Source organism: Ambystoma mexicanum, chromosome 7p, assembly GCF_040938575.1.
Source record: "Ambystoma mexicanum isolate Mex_15411 chromosome 7p, UKY_AmexF1_1, whole genome shotgun sequence".
Lineage (NCBI taxonomy): Eukaryota > Metazoa > Chordata > Amphibia > Caudata > Ambystomatidae > Ambystoma > Ambystoma mexicanum.
Window position 1 is genome coordinate 110472811 of NC_090939.1, and position 26912 is coordinate 110499722.

General features: G+C 45.0%; 1 protein-coding gene across 1 annotated transcript in view; it reads left to right on the forward strand.

Moving 5' to 3' along the window:
- The first annotated feature begins 19496 nt into the window (after positions 1–19496).
- TIGIT (T cell immunoreceptor with Ig and ITIM domains) overlaps positions 19497–26912 on the forward strand; it is a 270659-nt gene continuing 263243 nt past the window's right edge. Inside the window, exon 1 of the mRNA XM_069635900.1 lies at positions 19497–19576. Within this exon, the coding sequence (XP_069492001.1) occupies positions 19564–19576 (13 nt within the window). The 5' untranslated portion in view covers positions 19497–19563. The remainder of the gene's footprint in view (positions 19577–26912) is intronic.

The window sequence follows — 26912 nt, forward strand, 5'->3', positions numbered from 1 at the left end:
CACAAACTTCAGTCAATGCCTCTTACTTGCTTCACTCCAGACGACATGTTGTGTCCTTGTCAGCATAACAAGAGTGACGTCTCTGGCAATACCTTCTCGATCTGTCCTTCGGCAGAAAGTATAAAATCTTCTCAGATAATTCTGTTGATGGTTAGAAAGTTCGACCTTCATCACGATACCATGCAAGAGCATGCTCATCTGTGTAGAATTAGCTGGGTCTCTGATGACTGTGAGGACGTCAACACCGGCAGGCCTCCCCACAAGTTCAGGAAAATCCTCAATAATCTTCTGGTGCTATCTTCTGGTGACAGGGACATTTGTTTTTTCCTCTCTGTACTCCGGAAGCAGGAGGAACTGCTCGGCAATCACAGTGAGCAGCCTCCTTATTGTCTTTTCGTTTTCAGGATCTTGAAGAAATTCAGTGATCCTGGTGAGCCTTCCCACCAATGATGGGTATGACATCAAGACTAGGTCAAAGTAATTTAGAACATCTTTAGTGATGTCACTGCTGTGGGACACCATAAGTGAGTCCGAACAATATTTCCGTGTGCAACAAGTCTGGATACTGTATTTTCTTCCAATTCGTGTGTCCTCGATCCAAGTTTGGCATATCCTTTACTTATCAAGGCTTCAGTGTACCTCAGTCCAAAGTTCAAAGTTAATAACCTCTGTTGTGGCTTATGCATGCAATTCTCTTCTTCACCCTGCAACTAGGAAGCACAGAGTGTCCGTTTTGTATGTCCTTTTCCCCTTTTTTGCTCAAAGGAAATGTCCAAAATTGAACCACAACTTTGCTCAAAAGTTCTTTGTCTTTGCTTTGTTGGTCATGCATCCTTCTTCCTCATCATGGATCACGTCTGCATGTGCTGCGGTTCTTCCCCGTCGTCTGCAGGCTCTACGCATTGGGGTGTGGGCAGGGGGCCTTCTCCAATGTAACATATCGCGCCGCGCCTCACTAATGCCACCGCAACTGTGTTGTGCCCTTTGGTCGCTCATAGACCACAGTAATTGTGTTGTGCCCTCTGGTCGCCCATAGACCACAGTAATTGTGTTGTGCCCTCTGGTCGCCCATAGACCACAGTAATTGTGTTGTGCCCTTTGGTCGCTCATAGACCACAGTAATTGTGTTGTGCCCTCTGGCCGCCCATAGACCACAGTAATTGTGTTGTGCCCTTTGGTCGCCCATAGACCACAGTAGTTGTGTTGCGCCCTTGGTCTCTCATAGGCCACAGTAATTGTGTTGTGCCCTTTGGTCTCTCATAGACCACAGTAATTGTGTTGTGCCCTTTGGTCTCTCATAGACCACAGTAATTGTGTTGTGCCCTTTGGTCGCTCATAGACCACAGTAATTGTGTTGTGCCCTTTGGTCGCTCATAGACCACAGTAATTGTGTTGTGCCCTTTGGTCGCTCATAGACCACAGTAATTATGTTGTGCCCTCTGGTCGCCCATAGACCACAGTAATTGTGTTGTGCCCTTTGGTCGCTCATAGACCACAGTAATTGTGTTGTGCCCTTTGGTCTCTCATAGACCACAGTAATTGTGCTGTGCCCTTTGGTCGCTCATAGACCACAGTAATTGTGTTGTGCCCTTTGGTCGCTCATAGACCACAGTAATTGTGTTGTGCCCTTTGGTCGCTCATAGACCACAGTAATTATGTTGTGCCCTCTGGTCGCCCATAGACCACAGTAATTGTGTTGTGCCCTTTGGTCGCTCATAGACCACAGTAATTGTGTTGTGCCCTTTGGTCGCTCATAGACCACAGTAATTGTGTTGTGCCCTCTGGCCGCTCATAGACCACAGTAATTGTGTTGTGCCCTCTGGTCGCTCATAGACCACAGTAATTGTGTTGTGCCCTTTGGTCGCCCATAGACCACAGTAATTGTATTGCCCATGTCCATATATACACCATACTGCCATCTGTCTGCGCCCTAGGATCACCGCAACGTAACACCATATGCCTCACACACTAGATAACAACATAGCAGACTTAGCAGCTACTCTGCCTGCACTCTACCCAAAACTATAACTCTAGCCATCATTCTAGATACAGGATGCTCACACATTATACAATGCTCCTTATACTATCCTATCTAGTATACCTGGCCTCCTCACTCGCCCCTTGGGAACGTCTCACCATGTCGCCCCCTACAGCAACCACAACACAACGATCCACTACACAATGTAACATAGCTGACAGAAACCTAAGACTACGAGCAAGACTACCCAGAATCTTTGATCCACTCATCAAATACGAAACTAATACCATTCGAGCCAAAAAGGAACCCACTCGCAAACCATTCACCCATAACTACATTAAGTATAATAACTACCAAACAAACAAAGAAACAAATGCCCCTCCTAATGCCGCAATAAATACTGCTACACACCCTAACCACACACCGAAAATCAAAGGAGCCTTAATAAACGCTAGATCCTTAGTCGCCCACGCCATAGAAATATCTGAAATTATCTTGACAGAAGACTACGACTTCCTAGCCATTACAGAAAATTGGCTGCATGAGGCATCAGGCCCAGCACTATCCCTAGCTGTGCCCAACAATTATACTATCCTCAGATCGGATAGGCGCGGAGCTCGAGGTGGCGGACTAGCCATCATCGTCAAAACTAAACTCGGGATGAGACTCACCCCCTCACCAACCATTGAATCTTGTGAGATAATGTCCACCAAGACACCCACAGCTAACTCACAAACTCTTAACCTTCACTTGATATACAGACCTCCAGGTCCTATCAAGAACTTCATAGAAGACTTAACTACCATCCTATCAGAAAACCTCAAAGATACTACTCAATCAATTCTACTAGGTGACCTCAATATTGGCTTTAATGATATCAACGACTTACAAGCCACAGCAGCTTCCAACACCCTAACAGAACTGGGTTACACACAAAGAGTGCTTGAGCCCACCCATATCAAAGGGAGAACCCTTGATTGGATTGCTGACCACAACTGCAATATAGCCAATCTCTCCATCTCACCCCAAATCTGGTCAGATCACCATCTAATTTCATTCTCCTTGGACACTACCACCCCCAAACTGCAACAACCGTGTGCACCTCCTGCACTTACCAGAAACAAAAAAAACATGACATTAGACAAACTACTCCCCGGCATCATGCCCACTCTGGACGCTCTACCTGACAACCTTAACCCTAACAGCCTAGTGGAAGAATTTAACAACATCATGAACAAAACCCTTGACGACATCGCACCACTCAAGCTCAGAAACAGCAAGCCAAAGAGCCACCTGAACAACTGGTTCACCCCCCTCTTAAAAAATCTAAGATTAGAAAAAAGGAAATGGGAAAATACGTGGAAAACTAACCCCAGTCCAGAAAATAAACTGAAACTAGTCAACATCTCTTCTCATTATAAAAAAGAAATCATCCTAGCTAAACAAGAGACCTACAATAACAGAATCACACAAGCCAAATCAAGTACAAAAGAACTGTTCGCCATACTCAGAGAACTGGAAAACCCAATAACACCTCAAGATAACTGTCTCAAAGACAAAAAGTGGTGCTCTGAAATCCAGCAAGCCCTCTCTAACAAAGTCCGAAACCTCCAAAAGAAAATAGAACTAAAACGCGAGACCTTAGCACCCAATATATTACCGCCTATTAAGACACTTCCTAACTCCAAACCCACTACGCAATTCCACTTCTCCAAAGTCTCCATACTAGAAGTAGAGAAAGCAATACTCGGTCTTAAACCGTCCAACTGCAAAGGAGACTTATGTCCAGCACAACTCATCAAAGATGCCGCACGAGATCTAGCACCATTTATCACTAAGTTAATTAATGCCTCCTTTACCACAGGCATTATCCCCAGTAACTTAAAAGAGTCCTGGGTGCTCCCACTCTTAAAAAAGGCTACTGTAGACCCCACTATACCCACTAATTATAGACCTATTACTACGGTTCCGTTCCTCTTGAAGATACTGGACAAGGTGGCATACATCCAAATCCAGAACTTCCTGGAACAAAACCAACTATTAGGCTCCCGACAATCTGGCTTCCGCCCTCTTCACGGCACAGAAACTGCACTGATTGACCTGAAAGCCCAAATAGACAAAGTACGAGATTCTGGAAAACTAGCACTCCTCCTGCTACTAGACCTATTGGCCGCTTTTGATTTAGTGGACCATAAAGTCCTATGTAACCACCTAGATTCAGCAGCACACTTCTCCACTGAGGCTATAGCATGGATACAATCCTTCCTTAGTGACCGCACCATGAGGGTTTTCTCACCTACAGCAGCTGCAGACCCCATCCCTATTACCTGCGGTGCGCCACAGGGATCATGCGTTTCACCAACGCTATATAACATATTCACTAAGCCCCTGTTTGATGATTTGGACCATCTGGGTATCACGTATACTAACTATGCTGACGATACCCAGATCCTCCTCCCACTCACAGGGGTTTACGAAAAAGATCTAGCTATGGTGAACAAAATATACAGCATCGTTCAGGCATGGATGGCAACCCATGGCCTATGCCTGAACGATGATAAAACTGAGCTTCTTATCCTAGGCACCGCACCCCTCATCAATAAACTAAGTACAAATTACTCTTCCTTTACCATAGATGGGAACTGCATACAAGTTGCCAAAGAAGTTAAAACATTAGGGATCTACCTTGATTCTACCTTATCATTCTCCAAACAGGTAAATTCCCTAGCTTCCTCAACAGCCTACACATGTAAGCTCATTAGAGCAGGGAAACAATTCCTTTCTCAGCACAGTTGTCTAACACTAGCCAGAGCCCTTATCATCTCTAAACTAGATTATTGTAACGCACTATACATAGGAGCCACTAAATCCATCATCAACAAAATCCAGATACAGCAAAATAAGGCCCTCCGAGCGGCATTGAACATCCCCAGGAGAGAACACATTACAGCAATAAGAAGGAAACACAAATGGCTCTCCACCCATGAGAAAATCAGACTCAAAACTGCATCTCTCACACACAAATCTCTACATAACAAAGCCCCTCAATACCTAAAGGACAGATTCACTAGATCACACCCCACAAGACAAACCAGACTTGCCTACACCAATCGCCTACAAGTACCACGCTTTAAACTGACCACCATAGGTGGAGCTAGCTTCCCAGTCAAAGCTGCTCAATTGTGGAACGAATTACCCACTACCGCAAGGCTAGAACGCTCTTTTTCCAAATTCAGGCAAATTGTAATTAACTGGCTAACGACAGTAACTGCTAATTGAACCTATGATAATGCTTACGCCTGTTTGCTACACAGCATCTGCACCATACGATTGTAAACTTGTATTGTAAACTTGCACCTGTAACTGGTAATTTCTGTAACTTGTAACTGTAACCTGTAACTTATGCTCTAAGCTGTACATATTCTTACTTTCTGCGCCCTTATACCCCAGGGTCCGGTGCGCATAATAAATACTAAACAAACAAACAAACAAACAAACAATGTATGGCTTGATGTCACCCAGAAAGACCCAAGCTCTTCTTCATTGTAGCTTGACTGCAGAGGGAGTGACATCTTCCACTGTAAAGGGACCGTTGATCCTTGACTCATCCCACTTTTTCCTCATGTGATTCTTCCCCAGGACCATGTCTCCAGGGATGATTGGTGGTACACATAAACTCTGAACTGTGTCTGCAGTAGTATCTCCTTCTGTGTTCTGTGCTGCCCTGCACCCTTTTTGTCGTCGCTGTAGCTGGCCTGAAATTACAGTAAGACAAGATGTCATGCAATTCAAGTAATTTTTCATTTCAGAACCTAAGATTTCTCCTGTTGGCTGGGCATCACATCTAGCACTGTCTTGGGGTGTCAGCAGAGTGTGCATCCTTCTGCCTGTTGCTATTTCGTGCAGCGTGAGATGATGGTCAGAACCAGGCTGGTGTCCGAGGGCATACAGTGCCAAAGGAAGGAAGTGTAACCATCCCTTAATTAGAGTAAGCTTCAACTTGGCTATCCTTTCCTTTAACAAGCCATTGAGCTTCTCACATATCCCATTACCTTGCGGGTGATACGCCGACGAGAAACTGTGCTTTATACCAAGCAGCAAACTAATCTGTTCAAAGACTTTGTTAACAAAGTGAGCCCCATTATCTGATCTCATAACCTTGCTTACTCCCCACCTGGGAAATACCTCCCTCACAAGAAGTTTGGCCACAAAGGTAGAGTCTGGGTGTGTACATGGACCTGCTTCTATCCATTTTGAGAATGGGCACACCACAACAATTAGGTACCTGTACCCGTTACATACTTGAATCATATCAACGTAATCGACATGCAAGTGCTGAAAAGGTCTATTGGGCCTTGGGATGACTCCTCTAATTACTTTTAGCGTGTGCCCAGCCGTGAACTGCTGGCAGTTTATACAGTTCACCATAAAAAATGCAACATGCTCTGCTAAGTTCGGTATGAACCAGTCTTCAGCAAGCGTTGCTGCAAGATTCTCTTTTGTCATATGTGCTGGATAGTGCAACTGTTCCACTGCTAATTTTAACAGGGCTATAGGCATTACTGGTTTACCAGTGCTGTCGTGTCGCCACAAGCTTTCGGAGGGGTTTAAAGAACACCCTTGCCGCTTCCAGATATTCATCTCCTCCTGTGGTGCCTCCTCTTGGTGTTCCATTAACTGGGTTTGCCCCATGTTATTATAGCTCTCAGGTTCACTTCGTGCAACAATAATTTTTTTATTTACATCAGTTATTTCCACATTAATTATGGTTTTGTCTTTGGATGCCATACGCTTGGCCTCTGTGTCTGCTGTTTGATTTCCTCATAAGATAAAATCTGTCCCCCTTGTGTGGGTGGCACATTTCACGACCGCTCTGCCCACTAGGAGCTGTAGTGCCTTAATGAGCCTATCCAATAGGGCTGCGTGCTGCACTGGTGTGCCGTCCGCTAGAAGGTAGTCCCTCCTTTTCCAGCACGCTAGACCTGCGTGCACTGTTGATGTCACATAGGCAGAGTCACTGCACACCGTTACTTCCTGGTCTGCGTGATTCTCAATCACGAGTATCAACGCCAATAATTCTGCAGCCTGTGCTGAATAGTGAGATGGTAATCGTCCACTAATGAGTACTCGAAATTCTCCATTTGCTGTGTGCTTCACCACAGCAGTTCCTGCATATCTTTGCCCATCATTTTGATCGATTCTCAAGGAACCATCAACGAAGACAATTTGTCCTTCTGCCAATGCATTTTCTTTCACTCTGGGAATCTCATCATAAAATTCTTCATAATTCACGCAGTCATGTATGGGCTCTCCTTCAGTGGCTGGTTCTGCTATGAACATGGCTGGGTTTACTATCTTACATCAATTATTTTGATCAATGGATTTGATATGATCACTTCATAGGCAGAAGCTCTCTGAGATGTCAATGTGCCCTTTGGATTCTCTAGAATAGCAAATAGCACATGCTCGAAGTACACTGTCTTGGAGCATCCCATCACAATGGTTGTAGCTTTCTCTATGGCAAACGCTGCGGCAGCTAAACTTTGTTCGCAAGGGAAGTGACCTCTCATCACTGAGTCTAGATTTCCACTTTAGTATGCCAGGGGCTTGTACCCCAATGTGGTTCTCTGTGTGAGCACTGCTGTCATAACGCTGCCATTCGTGTGGGAAAACAAGTAGAATTCCTATGCATAATTGGGAATCCCTAAAACTGGCGCAGTACAAATGGCTCTCTTGAGTTCAGCAAACCCATTTTCCATGGTCTCAGACCATTCAATTTTCCCTTTCGTCACCTGTGCCTTCTTTATGGCCTGTAACAAGGGCTTGGCATATGAGCTGTAGTCAAAGACCCATGCCCTGACATAATTGCAAAGACCTAAAAAACTCTGCATCTGTTTTATCGTGTGTGTTTTAGCTGTGTTCAGTATGGCTTCAGCCCTTTCAGGGGTAACTCTTTTCCCCTCATGCGAGATCAGTTGGCCTATGTACAGCACTTCTTGCTGACAATATTGTAACTTTTCTTTGTCAACTTTATATCCTTTCTCAGCCAATATAGTCAAAGGCTGAACAGAATCGCGTCTGCATCTTTCCTCTGTCGTGCTGCAAATTAGGATGTCATTCACATATTGCAAGACAACACTCTCTAATGCAACATTGCTTAAGTCCATCTGCAGGACTCTGTTGAAAATTGAAGGAGACTCACAGTACCCCTGGGCCAACCTCGTGCTTTTCAGATGCATCTGTCTGAATGTAAATAACGTCAAATCTTGTGAGTCTTGGTGCAATGAAAAAATGCATTTTTCAAGTCAATTACTGTGAAATATTTTGCCTCAACAGGTATATTACATAGGATTGTGGCCAATTTAGGGACTAAAGGGGCCTCTACAATATCATTTGTATTGCATGACGACTCTGATGTCACTAAGATGCCCTGTTCCATCATAGCCGAAATTGTCTTGAAAATTCCTTCATCTGCTTCCCTAGACATGGGATACTGTCGTACTTTGAGTAAAATTGCTCCTGGCTTCAATTTAATCCTTACTTCTCCGACTCCTTTCAATAACCCCACGTCATAGGGGCCTCTGGTCCATACTGAGACAGGCACCTGGGCCATGTCGTCCTCAAAATATTCAGGACAGTTCTGTGCCAACGTTCTCTGAGGCACTTCTCTTTTGATTATTTTCACTCAGAAAGTGAGATTTACTTCAACTGTTGTTTCTTCTCCATCTGCTTGCTCGTCAAACAGATCGTCATCAGTGATGTCAGTCAATCTGTACCTTTCTTCGACGGCGATTACTGTGCACCATTATCGGCCTTCATCATCGCAACCAATGATCAAAGCTATTTTCCCTCGCACTATAGCTGTGTGTATCGTCAAGGTGAATACTTGTCCCTTCTCCTCATGCATAGGTATTCTTGGCCAACATAGAAATGTATCTGGGGTCCTCATGGTTTTGTCTGCAAGGCCTGGTAGCCCTGCCTTTAGCACACGTATTCCATACGCAAATATTTCTGGCTCTAGTGGGATAGCTCTCATAGCTGTGTGTCCCACAAATGCTCTAATCATCTCACATACGTTCAAATAATGCATTCCTGGAGTTGAACTTATTATGCCCTTCTCTATGAACAAGACTGTCATGTTTAACTTTGCCGTTAGATCTCGTCCCAAGATATTTACTGGGGTTTGTCTTGAATATAAGAGTGGTACATTCATATCACATTCCCATATAGAGACTGGAAGTGTATCTGTAAAAGGAACACGACTTGTTACTCCTGTGAAGCCCTGAGTATTTATAGCATTGCCGGACAAGGAAAACCTGCCTTCACGTATACACAAGCGTGTTGTGCCATTGTCAACTAAGAAGGAATATTCTTAATCCCCTATAACGACATCCACCCTTGGTTCCTGGTGAGGGTCTGGTGTCACTAATAGGATAGAACACATCAGGGTTCCCAGTGAGCTGTCCTAGTCCATATACAACTTTGTCCCGTTTTGTGTGAATGTACTACCTCCATCACCAGTGTTAGCTCTTATTCCAGAGTTCGCAGCCTGTCCTGCACTTACTGTCTGTACCAGTTGCATCAGCGACTGTTGAGACTGTCATTGTGGAAAACTTATCAAGTTCTGAAGTGTGCTCCTGGCGTTTGCTGTTGCACCGTGTGATTCTGTGCAACTCCATTTCCTCCCTGCTGTAAAATCACAGGTGGATTCACCATACCTGCTCTTGTTCCTTGGTCATTTTGCACCATGCCTTGACTTCTGCATGTGCATGCTAGATGCCCTGTTATCCCACATTTCCAACATATTGGCGGTGGTCTGATTATTTGCCCATTTGACATATCTTGATTGCCATTTTGCATGTTTTGAAAGCCTCCCTGATTGTTTTGAAAACCTCCCTGATTACTCTGCCATCCTCTTCCTCTAAATCTTCTCCCTCCGGGGTAAAACCCATTATTGCCCTGATTAACCTGCTGTGGATTAATGACCTGCTGTGTGTTCGATCCATCTGTGTTATTTATCATTGCCCCTTCAATGGCATATTTTGACCATTTTTTCTGCACTCATTTTGCCTCTTCTGCTTTTCGTGCAGCCTCTTTTTTGCAATTCTTTTCCTGTAGCAGTCTGCAATAGTGCGCTATGGTCAACTGTATTTCAGACCACGGTTGGTCCTCGATTCCTACTAATTTCTTGAGCTGCTTCTGTACCTGATCTGGCAGCCCTTGGCATAATATATGGTAAAACACGGGTATAGATTTCCCCCAAGATTCCTGCGTTTTCAGTACCCACGTGTCTTTGACATTCTGGATGTAAAGCAAAGGATCCTCTGACCCCTTCATGTTACGTGTCATTATAGCTCCCATGTCGGAAGAATCCGGATATAGTAATCGTAATGCTTTCCATACAGCGGCTCTGCAATTGTTAAATGGCGTTGCATCGTGCGCAGTATTAACTGTAGTTACGCCAGGATAACCTGCACGTGTTCACACATCGTCAGCTCTATCACCAAGTATGGCGATTAAAAGACCCTTGATATCCCCTATAGCTAAGTGTTCCCTCCCATCATTTTCTCTAGCCCGTGTATCAATTTTCCGGTTCCCAATGTCAACATTGGAAGCTTATTTTTCAAGTTTTCCCGATCCATCTGTGGCCATGCTATATACTGTGGCCTCGTTCCTCCTTTCTCGATCATCAGAAATTGTGACGCATAGCCCTCCCTCTCTTCTCTCATCTTTTTTCTGTCTATTGCAGGAGTAATATTTCTGCATCGCCACCTACCTGGTAATGTCTTAAGTCGGCTCACGTAGGGTGGTGGAGACATCCCCCTCTGACCGTAAAATGCTTCTTTGTGTCAGTCTGACTGTGTGGCTGACTCTGTCTGGTGCAGACGCGCTAAAATCTGACCATTTTATCCCTTTTCCTCCGGAGAAGCGTTTTACGTGTCTCCTCTCTTCCCCCTTTTCCTCGTGTTCCTCTCTTTTGGCATCTGATATCGTCTGTGCCCAACTCGTGCAACTTCTCTCATCCTCCTCGTTCCTATTGATTGTCAACCTTTCTAGGGACAGCTCTCTATTTCTACTACTTCGGGAGGAGTCCTCATCATACAGCTGAGTGCTCTCCAGGCGCTCGTCCTCTCCTTTCCCTTGGGGTACTTATTCTAGCCCCATTTCATCATATATCCTATCGATCGTCTCTCCGATGCTTCTGGTGTCTAAGTCATCCTCAGGAAAGAATTCTTCGTTGTCTTCCCAATCTACTACTGGATCGGGTTTTGTAACCTCTCTTTCCAGATATTCAAGATCGCATGCTCTCTGTCTTTGTTTATGTTCTACGCCATCATCAAATTCTCTGCGCTTCCTCTCTGACCCTATCTTCTTCCCTTTTCTTTGCTGCTCTACGTTCATTTGCCCTTCATATTTCCTCATCCCTTCATCGCTTTATTCTTTTTTTCCCGTATCTTTTGCTCTTCTTCTATTCACTTTTGTTCCGGTCTGTCCTGATCATTAGCTGTTCTGTTTATGATCGCATTGTCTTTCTTGTTCTTCGCGCTACAACTGCTCTCATCTCTGCCTATATTCCTGATCCTTTCGTCTCTCAATCCTTTTCCTTTTTCTTCTCCTTTCTCTGTAAATTGTCTAGCTTCCCTTTTTGTCTCGCATCATCAATGCCTTTACCATCGAGTTTCAATAAAATCTGACCACCCATCCATTCATTCTGTGTGAATGCTGTCCCATCAGATCTATCATCATTTCCTTTCCATCTTTTGCCCTCTATCTCTATATCGAGAGATGTACTTGCTTGTGCCTAGCCTTCTCTCTCTTTCTCGCGCCTCTCTTTGTCCCTCGGGACCTTCGAGGTGATATCTCTATCTTTGTCTTTGTCTGGATTTTCGTCACTACTTTGCGTGGGTGACTTATATGCCGGGTTGCTATACCCCGTGGCTGCTTTAAATTCCCTTAGCGGGTATAATCCTTTGTCTTTACTGACTTCACTTTTTGGTTCAGATGAGGTGGGTGGAGCGGGAGGCATCTCACCCCTCTCTGTGCGTACGCTAAGTATCCAATCTAACAGCGGCTCCTCCTCCTTATCCTCTTGGTACATCTTCCAAAGCTTTAAACTAGCTAGGCGTTTGTCTAACTTTTTGCCAGTGTATGTGGCGTGCAAATATGTCGTCATGTGCTGCAGGACCGTTTTAGACAGCGATCCACCCTGGGGCCATGGCATAAAAATTTTGTTTGCAGTAACTTTAACCCATTCTGCACTGTACTTTTTCAGTTTAGGTGCATATTTTTGCAACTGCTTGCACAAGTCATGTCTTCCATGCTTAAATCGTTTCACCTTCTCCTTATATAACACTTGTTGTGTTTTTCGGTTTCTTTAAACATCTTCAACAATTTTAGAGAGCACCAATCGTCACAAGCTTCAATCCCGTTTATTCACAAAAAGTTATACTTTCTTATTCAAACGACAAGCATCAATTCGTATCCTACAATATCTCAGCTAAACAATCGTGTCATTTTTATGCTAATTCCTCCAAGGAAAAAATCTGATCCTATGACGTCACAACAAACAACACATAAGACAGACGTTGACAGACTAGACAGACTCCAGGTGGCTACACAAATCTCTGCCCCTAAATTTTACCCCGACATGGGGTGTAAGCCCATCCCTTTCAAAAAAGCATCTTTAACCACTTTGGTCTCCTAGTTATTCCTATTTATTCATGACTTTGGATGCAGGCTTCTTCTAACTGTTATATTAAGCGTAGGACTGTGGGTGTATCCTCTCTTCTCGGGTGTCCTCCCAGGTATCTCGCTATGCTCAGGTATCCTCCTGGTATCCTCCTCTATGCTCGGTCACCCACGAGTCACTATTTCCTTCCCCTTAATATATACATTCTACTCTATTTCTAAATGTATTTTTGTTTCCCGCCTCCCTCCGTTACCTTCCCTTACTTGTTCTAAGGCATGCACTTTTTGCCAAAGCATTCAGTCTTTTTCACTCACCGTTCGTATGTTTTCTTCTCTGGATGCTCCGGATCACTGCCTTCGTCACTGCCTCTCCTGCGTTCACCCAATCGGCTGCTCGTAGAAGTGGGAAGGGATTTGTGGGGGAAAGCACAGGTTCCTTCAGACCTTAACCTGCAGGTTTTATAATTTATTCTAACCACTGTCTACGGGAAGCTTCACAGTCTACTTAGTCAGATGGAAAAGGACTTGTGATATTGCTGAGGACCTAGTTACTTTATGTCGACAGTCAATGGGTGTCTTATCTAATCAATAATCGATAAACCATCCTATCTCTGCTACCAAGTGTGCACTAGGTAGCTGGGGGTTAAACTGGCCCATAAAGTTGGGGGTTGCCCAATAGCACTTTAAGATGAGTAGCAGCACACGTGAGATGGATGGGGATGCAGATTAATAGTCTAGCATCAAATCAATAATGACAACTCAACAGTCTGGCAAAGGGAGTCTGTTTAATGACAAGTACAAATAAACGGGGAGTCACATGAATATCAGCAGTTGCTAGATCTTCCTTCTCGCTTCACAACTCCAACGAACTTCATAAAAAAACACATAATTTATACTAGAAATTCGTCATTACTGACGCATAACGCTTAAAATGTTGCATGCAATTATATTGGTACTAGGAAGGTAACTTTAATATAAGTACTATATCTGTATATGGTAACGGAGTGAGGAGATTAGGTAAACACTGCCAGGTGGGGCATCTAAGCCCTACCTTGAAAATGGCTACTCTCTGTCTGGACAAGTTCTGATATCTTTGCATGGCACACCACCATGCATAGGTGTGAAAGTCCCCCATCTTCTCGCTCGGCTGGTCACATGATTCAAACACCGTAAAATTGCCTCATTCTTCATGTAATTCGTGTATTTGATTTTCGTTTTATCCACCACCTGCCTTCTGCTTCTTATCTTGACCTTTTAAGCAGGATATTCTGTTCCTTGCTTCATTAATTGTAGGTACTCTTGGCCTATTTTAGCTGATACGACCTTGGCTTTTGGCATGATTTGTCTCTGTCTGAGTTTCGTTTCTGTCTTTTATTCTTGATTTGCTAACTATGAAACTCTCCTCATGCGATCTCTAGTAACCTTTTGGTTGATTCTGCCCTTGTGCATAGTGGGAGTATACTTATATAACGTACTTCTATTGAAGTAGATATTTATAGGTGGTGCTTGCCGCAATCTATCTTACTACTAAGCAAAGCAAGCCGCACAATTTTCTTAGCTTTCTTGTGGTTCCAAGCATATGTACACTTGTAAAGTAACTGAATATGTTTTGTCATGCTCATGGCATAATCTTCTTACATTTGACATCATCCTTTCACTTTAGGTTCATGTTGTCCTTTATCCATGGCATTTTGTCTCCTTTTGTTATTCGCAGGTCGTCATATCTTCTATATGTGAGTCAGCCAGGGTTCTTGTGATATCACCATTCGTCTTCCTTTTAGACCTTTTTGACTTCTACAGGGACTGTACTCTAACATACTGCATTGCGTTTCATTTGTTGATATAGTTTTCTCAATGGATACTTTACTGCCCAGATTTTCTTAGGTGTCGGTACCTCAATGGGTGCTGTTACTCAGGCACTGGGCAGAGCCGAACCGCTGCTCTTTGCTGGTTTATTTGTTCTTGATACGTCACATACTTTGGTGTGTACGTTCCTGGTACTTCAAGATGGACGGTTGGAGTGCGGGCCGTACTTGGGACCTCCTCTACACTATGCTTTCCAAAAAACGGCGGTCCCTTGATTTTTTCTACAGCTTTCCCTGCTTCATGAGACCTCCCCACACTAGAAAAAGTCTGCATGATTTTGCTTTGTGTGGGTGGACCTCCGATAACCTTAACCCAAAGTAGGCCCACCTCTTAACCTCTTAAGAAGTGAGTGCACATTTGTCCGTAAAGTTAGTTCATTGTACCAATTGCCAGATGGAGCTAGATGATTCTGTGGAGTCAAACTAATCCGATTCTCCTTACACCACACAAATTTACACATTGTATACATTTTGCAACAGTTAAAACACTCCCACACATTTTGTTACAAATCATCCCCCACACATGATTGGCCAATCCTATACAAAAAAAGTAATCTCCTTTTAATTCCCACACTCTCATTGGACACATTTACTTAGCTACCATCCCCTTTCAATATATCTTTGCATAAGCTCATATTTACAGCACACCCTTTTTTGGGATCTTTCTGTGGTAGGTCATGACATCATTACATAGTTACACATTCACACAACAAACATTATTAATTACAAGTTACAACTGGCCAGGGACCTCAAACACTGTACGTGATGCACATGGTCTTTGCAAGGACACTTAAAAAAAATGAGGTGGGGGAGAAACAAACAAGTTCCCTTTGAACTGGCGATAAATATCTTATATGCCCAGACTTGCTGGCATCCTTATTTCATACTAATCGATAGGACTACCAATTCAGCACGCATGGCCTCTGGGTTCATCCTGAGTACCTGATCAAAACACATAAACCATTTCACAACTCTGCCCTTAAGCATCCCTTGCACCATGTTTATGACTCTATCAGATGGCCGGACTTCCCTGGACAATGAATAACAGGCTTCCAAGTAATTAAAAAGATTGCATCTCCTCTCCACAATAGTACCAAGTCGTAAAAACCTGAGCCTGGCCGTAGCTAACCATTTGATACTATTGCACTGCCCGCTGCTTTTCCTCAACCTTCAACCTTGCGGAAACAGGTTTCCTGGTCACACAGAGTTAATCTCACCACCCCAAGCATCTGGGGCTGCATAATACCTAGCAGTGAGAGGACTTGTGGCATACAGATTTTTTATATTTACCATGTACCCCATGTACATGTCCTTAAGGACCCCCATGTACGTCTTTGCATGTATGTTCAAGACTACTTCGTCCTTTCACAGTGGTTTCTCTATTACAAATCTCCCATCTCGCAGGCACATATGAATCTCCTTGCTGCCCAACTTAAGGCGCTACATGGCACACCCCACTCCTTCACTGTATTTATATTGCATCAGCAGATTTGACATTATCATGCTGTGCGCGTGGGAATCTAAAATGCATCAACTTAAATACAAAGTAACAGTAAAAGTGACAATTATGCCTTCCTATTAACTACACTGGATACATGCCAAATCGCAACATCGCATTAACATCGCCATCTCCCCAGTCGCTAATATGGTGCATATATTGCAAACCCCTCTTTCCCATTGGGACCTTTATCGATCACCACAACAGCTTTATGGAAGAGCGAGAACTAAAGCAGTCATTTTTCCAGATTTTCTCCCTTGACTTTCTGGATGGATATGCAAAATACAAAGTTTGACAACGATTTTATCTTCATTTTGCAAAACATGGATGTTTTTGCCTATCATCGTTTGTAAACACTGCGTTCAGCATTTTTGTGGATAAAACCTATGTGAAACATGGTTGTGGTGTTTACTAGCAAAGATTTCCAGATTACATACTTCACAGAGTGCTCCAAATGGTTTAAGGTCCATCCAAGTAGGAACGTTGGGATGTAAGAAAGAGAGAGGGTGAGGTAAAGAGCGGGACAGGAAGAGAGCAAGAGAGAGTGACATAGCGAGTGAGAGACAGAGAATGTGTTGAATGTGTGTGGGGCGGCTGCACCTAAGTGTGTTGTTGTGGGCTCTACTGATTGGGAGAAAGAACCCCTTTTATTTTTGGCCAGGCCACAAAGACAAAGGAAGGACTACACTTTGGCAAACTCAAATATTGGGTCTACTACAATGACTGTGCGCGGTGCAGAATGCCCATTAAGTGAATGTGTAGTAGCGAGGTGCTCCTCAGTGAGTGTCAAGGTGTTCCCCAGGGAGACCTTGGGCGGTCCGTCTTCAGGAGCATGTGGGAAGGATATTGCGTGAATGTGGGTAGGCTGCCATTAAGTGTGGTAGCAATGCTCCTGAGTGAGCAGGGTTCCCAGGTGCCATTTCCCTACCCACTTTTTGTGTCCCCCAAGGAAACCGTCTAAAATATTCCCTGTTAAAGGTTCACCTACACTAAGGTGAGTTTCTCCTTGCCTCTACCAGGTCTCCAAATGGGAAATATATTACACCAATGGAGGAGGGATGGGTGGGACATATTTGCATGGGGGGATTTCCCTGGGCAAATATGGTCATACCCGGTATACAAAATTGATTGATGTGATGCGAAAGCATTTCTGCAGTCGGTGAAATGTGCACCCAGGTTAAATCAGTGTTTAGTCCTCAGCGGTAGCATTCCACTGGGTGGTACCCACAGTTCCGGTATGATTCTGCCGATTAACTAGTAATGGTATTTCCCCACTACCAGGAGCATGAATAAACTGTGCGGAGGTCCCTCCCATCTGTCGAGAGAGCAGCAACCCCAGAAACCATCCAGAGACTGCCCAACAAGTTCCCACCAGTCCCTGCAGCTAAAGAGCACTCTGATTCGTGCAAAAGGCCCTCGTGACCAGACCTTGCTCCACCTCTTAAAGTCTGGGTAAAGGGAGCCTTACCCGGCAGCCAGTGAAGAGCAGTTTGAAAATGGCACCACCTATTTGCAGTCCGCGGGTTCAGCTATGATGCCCTCTGACCTTGTCCTACTTGCTCCCTCTCCTAGTGAGGTTATTAAAAGTGCCCTTAGGGTGTATCTATATATGTCCCCTGACCTTTACCTCTCGACTCCCTGTATGCACCCCTTCCACATTCTCCTCCTTATAGGGATCTGAGAAGTGGCCCCAGGTTCTTAGCTATGAATGTTCCCTGACCTTTCCCTGTCTCTTTCCATCATCTTTCACTCATGTCCTTTAAAGCAATGATTTTATTACCACGTAGCACAGTACAACCATATCAAATAAATGCATCAATAAATCAGTATGGCCAAGTGCCCAATCACAGACTACGCTCCATCAGTGAATGTTGTGTCTTTATACACATTCAACCTCATTTTTACGTCATGATTTACCTCCTCGCCCCTTTTTCGAGCAGTGACGAGCAGGATCGGACTGGCATATTGGGCTATGCCCGCAGTGGCGGCCCATGATTCTATTATGGGCCAGTTTTGTGGCCAGAATGGGCCACTATTTTGGCCATAGTGGGGCAGTTTCATAAATTGTGTCCCTAGTTTTAACCAATGTTACTAAGCAAATATGCTTTGAAATACGTTATTTACAACATGTTTCACCCAAAACACCCCCATTGGGTAGTACTTGACCAGTTTGTTCTAAAAAGTAACAAATTGTAATGTGTGACTGTGGGCCACATTTTCATTGGTGCCTGGACCGATTTTATGTCCCTGTCCCAGCCTGGTGTCGAGGCAGAGGAGGGGCACCGAGCAGAGATGGGATCTCTACGGCAGGGGTGGCAACCTTTGATTTTTGCTATGGGGTAAAAATTCCTACACCGAGCGAAGCGAGGGAGCTGTACCCATTCCCAGGTCGAAACAACACATTTTACAGCGTATTCAGCAGAAGGAATTGTAAAAAAGCCATTGGATTTACAGACGGAACTGCTGAGCTGTCTTTGCAATATTCTGCTTCAGGATTCACTACTTCTCCCAAACCCACAAATAGTGTCTCATCCCTCAAACAACACCGAAGTGGCCATGAAGGGCCTTCCAACTTTGACGTAACACTTGCTAGCTTTGCAAGATGCTTGCTAACAGTTCACCAAGTCTCAGGGCAGCAGGAGATGGGCCAGCCCTGTCGTGCCCAGTGATTTAGAAAACCATGATTAAACTTAAATATAAATAAACTGAATCTGGGTTTTTGGTTGCAGAATCTCCACCACTACAAAATGACACTCCTGCCCCATTATTCAAGGAGAACGGGGACTGCTGCCCCTCCTGCCCCCGCATACTCAGCACCTGTGTCCGTAGACATTCCTCGGGCTTGTCCATGCGTTTTATTGTAGTCCTGCATGAGATTTTCTTGCAGGCGTACAACTAATGGATTCCTATGAAATGCGCCTCGGTTCAGCACCTTATAAAATAACCCTGAGTGTGTTGTTTACAATATGAATGCAGTGTGATAGGCGCTTTCACAACAAGTTTCGTAAAAGCCCTTAGTTCCCCCTTATGGGGTTATGGGGTTCACTTATCCTTCCGCACCTCTCTTTCCCTTTCAGCCTCTTCCTTGGCAATTGTCTCAGCAGGTGGGAAAGCCTCCCTTGTAAGGCTGTAATTGCCAGCGATTACCCGGCTTTTGTGGATCACATAAGCGTTTTATTTACAGTCGGGTCAAGCTGTGTGGTGACCGGGACCTCCATCAGAAAGGGTCTGACACGTGTTGTTGTTGTTGTGAGCTGTCAATTGTCTGTGGCAAACGTTTGCCAGTCTGCCCTCCCTCTAAAATTGGTTTCTTTTAGATTAAATTTCAGCTTCGGTTCTCAGTGCGAGTGACAGGCAGAAACAACCTCTCGTGGCCTGTTTAAGTAATTCACGTGCGGTTACGTACAAGACGTCATGACAGACCTGGATTACCACAGAGCACGGATGAAACGGCGGTCACGTGGCCCCTGGCCTGATTCAGCGCTTCCTGTTTACATGCCCTGTGAGAGATTACACATTTCCTGGGACTAAAGATGGTGACCGCAGGTAGGGGGGCTCTGAGGACCGCTTTCGGGTAGAGGAGACGTGTTCAAGGAGGAAACCTGTTTCCAGATGAACTGGCATACTAGTTGATAAGATATTAGCAGGACACCGCTTTCCCAGTCCTGAACTTAACAGTGGCTGTCCCAACAATAAAACAAAATATATCAATCGCCCATTGGCTCCCCAACTCTCCCCCCCCCCCCACCTCCCAGTGATAAAAACGGGCGCACAATGCATCTCAGTGGGTTTGGGTAGGCAGCAGGTGCACAGGCGATTCCTAAACAATGAAGTCGCAGCTTCCGGTTTTCTGTGCTGAGCTGGAGATACTAGCTACCTCCCCGAGCATACTAAATTCATGTTCCTTGCAAGGGATCTCCCCAATCTAAAACTCCCTAGCCATCCATCCCTTTGTATATTATTTTATTTACATCATTTTTCCACTTCAACTTTTTCAACTTCGACGTTGACTTGTGTCACTGCTTTACGTATAAACTTCTGTTTAATTCCGGCCCACGCATCCGGGGCTGGAAGGAGCTCCAGGCTCCCTTGGCATCGCTGGATCTTTTACCTCTGCGCGCTGTTGACTAATTAAGCTAGTGGTTTTGCTTCATCCTTGTGGTTCTTGCCAGGGGCGTTGCTAGGGGGGGGGCTAAGGGGGCTATAGCCCCTGATCTTTTGGTTGTAGCCCCGGATAGAATCTCAGGAGCTACAGCCAAAAGACTAGCTAGCCCCCAGTCCCAACAGTTCCGACATCAGCTTAGCCCCGGGTCTTTTCCAGACCTAGCAACTCCCCTGGTTCTTGCTAGCCCTCTCTTAGTGAATACGCCCTGTACCTCCGCCAAGACTCTCTTTTGGCTAAAGGGCAAGGCACCAGAGAGTTCCCCACCTTCAGCTCCAGCCCTTTTATGCTCCCTTGACTGCCCGACACTGGGCATCAAGACATAAACGTCAACGACCCCTGCTTTGAAACAGGGTGCTAAAGTTATGTATACGCTTTAGCTGCCCCAACGCAATCTACTCCTCTTCTTTAAAAGGCACCATAACACACCCGATCTAGAGAGATGCACCCGGGCGCCACCCGCTCCCCGAGAGAAACCCTTAACTAAGTCCCCAGACACATAAACCATACTCATAATACCCACACATACATCAGATCGAATACACAGATATATCCACAAGACACATCAGATCATTTCATTTTTTAACAGATAAAAAACGCAAAGGTTTGAGCGGTAAAGACCTGCGCCGCCACACACTCAGTATGTTTTATTTAAACAATTCAGAGTCTACCATGGTGATGACTTGCTGATGCCATTCAAACCACCTGGCACCCTGTACTTTACAACGTTAATGGCATCGGCCCAATCGCATGCACTCTGCTCAAAGTGTATAACATGCTATTCCTTAAAACGTAGCATGGCAACAGTGGTATATTGTGATATAGGGCATGTGCCAACCCTTGTTTCACCATCTGCAGGCTTTTTTAAGGCTGCATATGACTGATTTCCCCTGCTAAAACTGAAATCCGATTTGTCTATTGAATGTGCTTCCTATCATGTCCTGACACGCTTCTCTACCTTGGTACAAGCAACGCTGGTCATTGGGCCGGCTCTCGCCGGGTCCCAGATCCGGCACCAGATGTGTAGCCGGATCTCAGGATCCGCCCAGAGTCAGCCGTCCCAAACCCCTGCTCTGCGCTGGGGAGAAAAAAAAAGCGAAAAAAAGCACCCGATGGCCAACTGTAACGTCCTCTGGTGACCCCATGCAAGACATACAAGCACTGTGATATCTTCGGGTGTGGGCGCTACACATATATAAAAAATAAATACATCCAAGGACACCCAATACAAAACAACATTTCATTTTTCATGTTTTTACAAATTACGTCGTATACTGTAACATTTTTGGGAATGATGGAATAAGAGAATAGGGAGGGAGAGACAAAAATAAGTCAAAAGAAACAACACTTCATAGTCACTATACAATATCACAATAAACCACTGGGAGTGTAAAAACACACCTTTTGAAGAGTTGTCATTCTAAGTTTTAATGTTCTTCACGTGTTTGAGAAAAGCACATGCGACTTGGCCGACATCATATTCGTGTCTTTCTTTGGCACACATACATCTATATTATATATCTATACACACATACAACTGATCCTTTTGGTACATTTGTTTTTATTGCACTTTGCCCCAAGGTAGTGACGTGCAGAGATCTACTGGAGCCACAATAACCCTGACATATACTGCACTGGTACCCTAGCACAGCCTTTGAGCCCATTTGAGGGAAGTTTCACAAACCTCCTTGACCCTATCCCCTCCAAGGAGACTGTGCCGTCACTGCAGCAAGTTGACCGCAGCGCCAGAATTGTGTTCTTGCTCGTCTATCCTACATAGGCTTCTTCGGTTTCAATCAAGCGAGTAACACCCCAGGACTGAGCCTACCCATATGGACAGACTGGTGGCCTGGCTACCCTCAGATTCTCACTGGGTACCAGGCTTCTCCACGACCAGTTGCCACTGCACTGCCTCTGGGCTTACTGCACACTTAGAGGCTGTAATTGTAAACCTATAGTCCCCTACCTCCTTGATTTACTCAGAGCCGCACTTCCCTGGCTGCACTTACTCAGAGCAATGCTGCCCTAATTGCACTTCCCTTTTCCCTCTCCCTGGCCCCACCCCCCGCACTTACCTCATCGCACTTGCACAATTTGAATGACGCAAGGCCTAGTAAGATCGCTTGTTTTGTCCTCTCTCTTTCTTCCCTCCCTTTTCTTGTTGCACCTGCAAACACTTGTGTACAGGCATGTTATAAATGACTTATCATATCAGTTCCATGTCATTTCATCGCAGGTTTATTTTCGCTGGGTTTTTTACTGCAGATCTTTTTACAAAAAAACCCATCACATTTTTATTTTTGGGGGTTCCCCGCAATTTTGGGGGGTGTCCCCCAACCACCCATTTCCTCTATTTTTTTTATGTATTCCCAAACACCCACACCCCATATATATAATTTTCTAACCACCCCTAAAAAATGTGATGGGTTTTTCATGAAAAAAATTGCAGTAAAAAACCCATCGAAAAAACATCCTACGGTGAAAGGACATAGTACCATCATATCGTACGCAGGACAGATACAACACTGTAGCAACAATTCGTACTATGGCTACAAGTATTGACCTTTTCAAGGCGCTGCCCATCAGACTCTTGTGTGGGAGCGAGGGGCCAGCAGGCCCCTCTCTGCCTTCACTTCTCAGTACAAAACTCGGACCAAGTGCCTCCAGCAGTGGGTACGCCCCTCGCCCTTATGTGATGTTAACTTTGGGTGACATTCGCGTAGATGGGACCACTGAGCAGGACACAGGGCATCAATTTTTTCTACCCCCTTTCGACTCTATCTTGGTGACCAGGCCTCACTGCGATAGTACAAAATACTTCTCTTCCTTTCCTCGCAGCAGCTCGGAGCACATGGCCCCCACTCTTGTTCCCACTCTGACTGGAAAACTCCACAGCTCCATTCTCACGCTGAAGCCGGAGGTGCTTGCAACAAATAATAAATGTAACACATCTCTTTTCCTCTGAGATCACTATCCTGCATATGAACCAACATGAGCTAAGCACATAGCTCGTCCATCTCCACAAAAGTGTCCTTGCCCCCGCACCCTCGCCAATGGAAACTTACTGCCATTCCGACCCTGTGTCCCTGCAAGGTATTCCTTTCATGTGCCAGATCATTGACCATGCCATGATGCCCACCCAGCAGACCCCCAATTAACACTAGACCTCTGCTGCATTATATCGTGCCCAATACTAACAAATGCCACATACCTGAGATTCTTGTAAGCATGAACCTACACTCCGGTCATTGTATTAGAGTGGTCAAGACCTCTTACCTATGACTTGTATAATCCAAGATTATAGATGATATAAGTACCTGTGTGATGTGACTTTTATAGAGACATGATAAACTATTGACAGTCCTTTTCAACCACTAATATTTAGTGCATGTATTATAGAGAATGAATTACATTAGCTTAGATAGTGACCCCCGTGTTTCACAGCGACCTGACCTTCACCCATCCGGAGCACATATGTCTGACGTCAATCCTCCCGCCAACCAAGCAACCAAACTGGAGGAAGAGATGCCATCCACGCCTGAGACAGTGTGCAACTGACCAATCCGGGATCGACATAGTATCTTATGTTGAATGCGTCATACTACTGTATAAAAATGTAATGTAACGATAATTTGTCAGAGCGCTCTCAGAGATCTAGATAAACTTTTCCTTGAACTCTCGCATCTCGCAGCCTGCTCTCTTTTGCCTTATTTCCTGTCCGGGGAGTGTCTGTTTTATTTTCTTGCACGTGTGAGACAGGGAGGCTACAAACACTCTCCTGTCTCGCCTCCTGCTTCTAAGGGCCTTAATGGTGCATAATGTTAGGTTGCCACAATCCCTTGGCTAGAGAAGATTGACTCAAGGTGTATAGGGAAAGGTGTGTAGCGTTTCCATTTTGGTCAAATTTTTCACATGCAATATATGAAACCATGAATTACCACCATGTTTACTTTGCAACACATTTTCTTCTGTTGTGAGTCTCAGTCCGAAAATGCCCTTCTGCTGAGTATCGTTCTAGTATCTGTAATCTTCCATAGCACGATTTGGGGGTAATATCGATACAATTGCACTCTTAGGCCGACATATGTTGAAGTCTGTTTAGAAATATGTACAGGGTATGTGTGATGTGTTCTCATTAAGTCTTACTTATGAAAGTATTTCTGAAAGCAAATAGGGGGGTGAGGAGTGGAAAGGAAGGGGGGGCATATTATTCATGATCTGGAAAGGAAGGCAGTTGCTTGTACACTCATTTCTTTTCGGGGAGCAATTGTCTGCTGCCTGTGCATTGAAAAGCGTACAGTTTTTACTTTGTTTCTTTTCTTCCTTATGTCCCAGGACCGTAAGGACCATTGAATCATCACGCCCCTTTCTGTAAAGGAACATTTCTGCCCTTCCACTGCCCAATCCACTCCTGGGCCTACCAATATCCGAAAACTATGCCATCCTCCTCCTGGAGCACCATCCACCCTTTCTGCACCCTCCCATAACCCCTTTCCCTGCCCCCTTCTATTGATGCCCCATGACCTCTGGTGGAGGAAGAGCGTTGCTGCTAATTGTGGCAAACACCCAAGCTGCCACCTATGGGGTGGCGTGTTCGCTGGCCTTCCTTTTACAACACATCGTTCAGGTGCCAAGTTTCGATTTGTTTAACTGCAGTTAAGCATGACTACAACTCCTGGAAGCTCTGGAATGGTTACTTCTTAAAGAAGAATATTTTCCTTCAAATAAGGTATTCGCAATTGAATTGGCAAAAATGATTTTGTACAATAATTTCTTCAGATTTCAGGGGCAATTTTACCTTCAAATCTCAGGCACCTCGATGGGCTCAGCGATGGCGCCAGCCTACACTAATACCTTTATATTTCATTATATTTCATTTTGAATCTCTTCACATTTTGGAACATCTCACATGGTCAAACAAACTGGCCATGTGGAGGCGATAATAGATGATATTTTTGAAATTTGGAAGGGACCATCAACAGAATTGCACAGCTTCCTAAACTATCTAAACATGTGTAATACAAGAATAAAATGTACTCTAGAGATTGGCAACCTAGACGTTAATTTTCTTGATGTCAAAATTACACCGAAAAACAATAAACTTCACAACAATTTTGAGAAAACCTACGGACGTAAATAGAAGTCTATACTACCAAGCCACCATCCACAACATCTGGAAAACAATCTCCCTCTAAATCAACTATAAACATAAGGCGTATTGTCTCAGAAGAAGTGTCGGGGTGATTCTCCCGGGGCCGGCAGAGCCGTCCGCGGACCTCCAGGCTGGGGAGGCCCCAACTCCTCCCGTGTCCCCAAAAGGAGTTTTAGACACACACAAGAAGCAAGGCGGTACTGCAGTCTGTTATAATAACGGCAGGGATGAGTCTCGGTTCGTATGCATCTGACGGGACTCTCACTCGTAGTGAGGCTCGCAGGCCCTTTTTACGGTAGTATGACGCCTGGGAAAGTTAGCACAAAACCTATCGCCACTCTGGATTGGTTCCCTGAGTGGTAGGGTTAGTAGAGGTGACATATGGAAAGAAATATTAGTGGATGAGGATGGGTCAGGTGGTACGCTTGGGTTGTCCCTTGCAGTTGTTACTTTAGAATTGTTACAGAGGGACCCTTGGTGATTAGCTAAGAGTAATGGTGTCAGTAATAAGCCCCCCTGTATTCCGATTGGTTGCCATTCCCAGCTTGCGGTGTACCTGTCATTAGCAACAATGCGCAACTATGTGTTTGTTCAGACAATGGACAGGTCCGGTCATGGGCTTGCTTATAGGCAGGTCTTTCCCATCGCTGTAGGTGTCCATCTTGCCGCTTCGTTGTTGCAACCTGTGTCCCAGACGTGGGACCCTGGCAGCTTCCTGTCTCGTGAGATTGGCACCTTTTCAGTTCGGCTTGGTCACGTGTGGAGAGACCGTAGCTGGAGCAGAAATTTGATTTGTATTTCGTCCATGAGTGCTTGGCACTTACAGGTGTAACCTTGGCGCTCGGCTCGCGGCATGCGAGTTGCAAAATCATGGCCTTGGCTGTGAGCTCTCGCTGGGGGCTCGTCCTGCATGGTCAACTCTTGTACTCTTGTTCTGAGAGGATTTTCATTGCGAGGCTCTTGCCTGGGGACTCTTGCTTGCAGCCTACTCGGGCCTAGTTCATAGATGGCGGTACATAATCCATAGCATGGAGATCGTGGGGCAACAGAGTGTCACACGCAGCATTAGATATACATGGTGGTGTTGTCATAGGGATGGGTGGCGGAAGAAGCATCAGCAAGCATGTACACACGCTCTTCGGCGTCTTGCGTTTCTGCGGTGCTGTAAAAAGGCCTATGTAAAAATAATAACAACGATGCACGTCAGTGGGTGTGTCAGTCACCTACATCATAGCACTGATTATGTTCTTCGTGTAGGTTGGTGTGTGAGTGACCAGTGTGCATGGTGGCACGTGTGTTCTCGTCTGTTGGCTATGTCGTTATGGCATCTCTAACGATGTGGATACTTGTGGCTGTTGTTCTTAGTCGAGCTCATCCATGTTGCAGGCGTCGGCTTGAGCTTGGCGTGCTGGTGGGCATGCTCCTCTTATGTGTAAGTTTCTGAACCAGGGTATTTTATCATCTGGTAAATAGAAAAACTCATCTTGTGGGGAGTGTCTGGGCTGTGATCCTCTAGGCCATGGTCTGGATGAGATTAGGGGGAGGGTCTTTTCCCATTCTCCCACTTC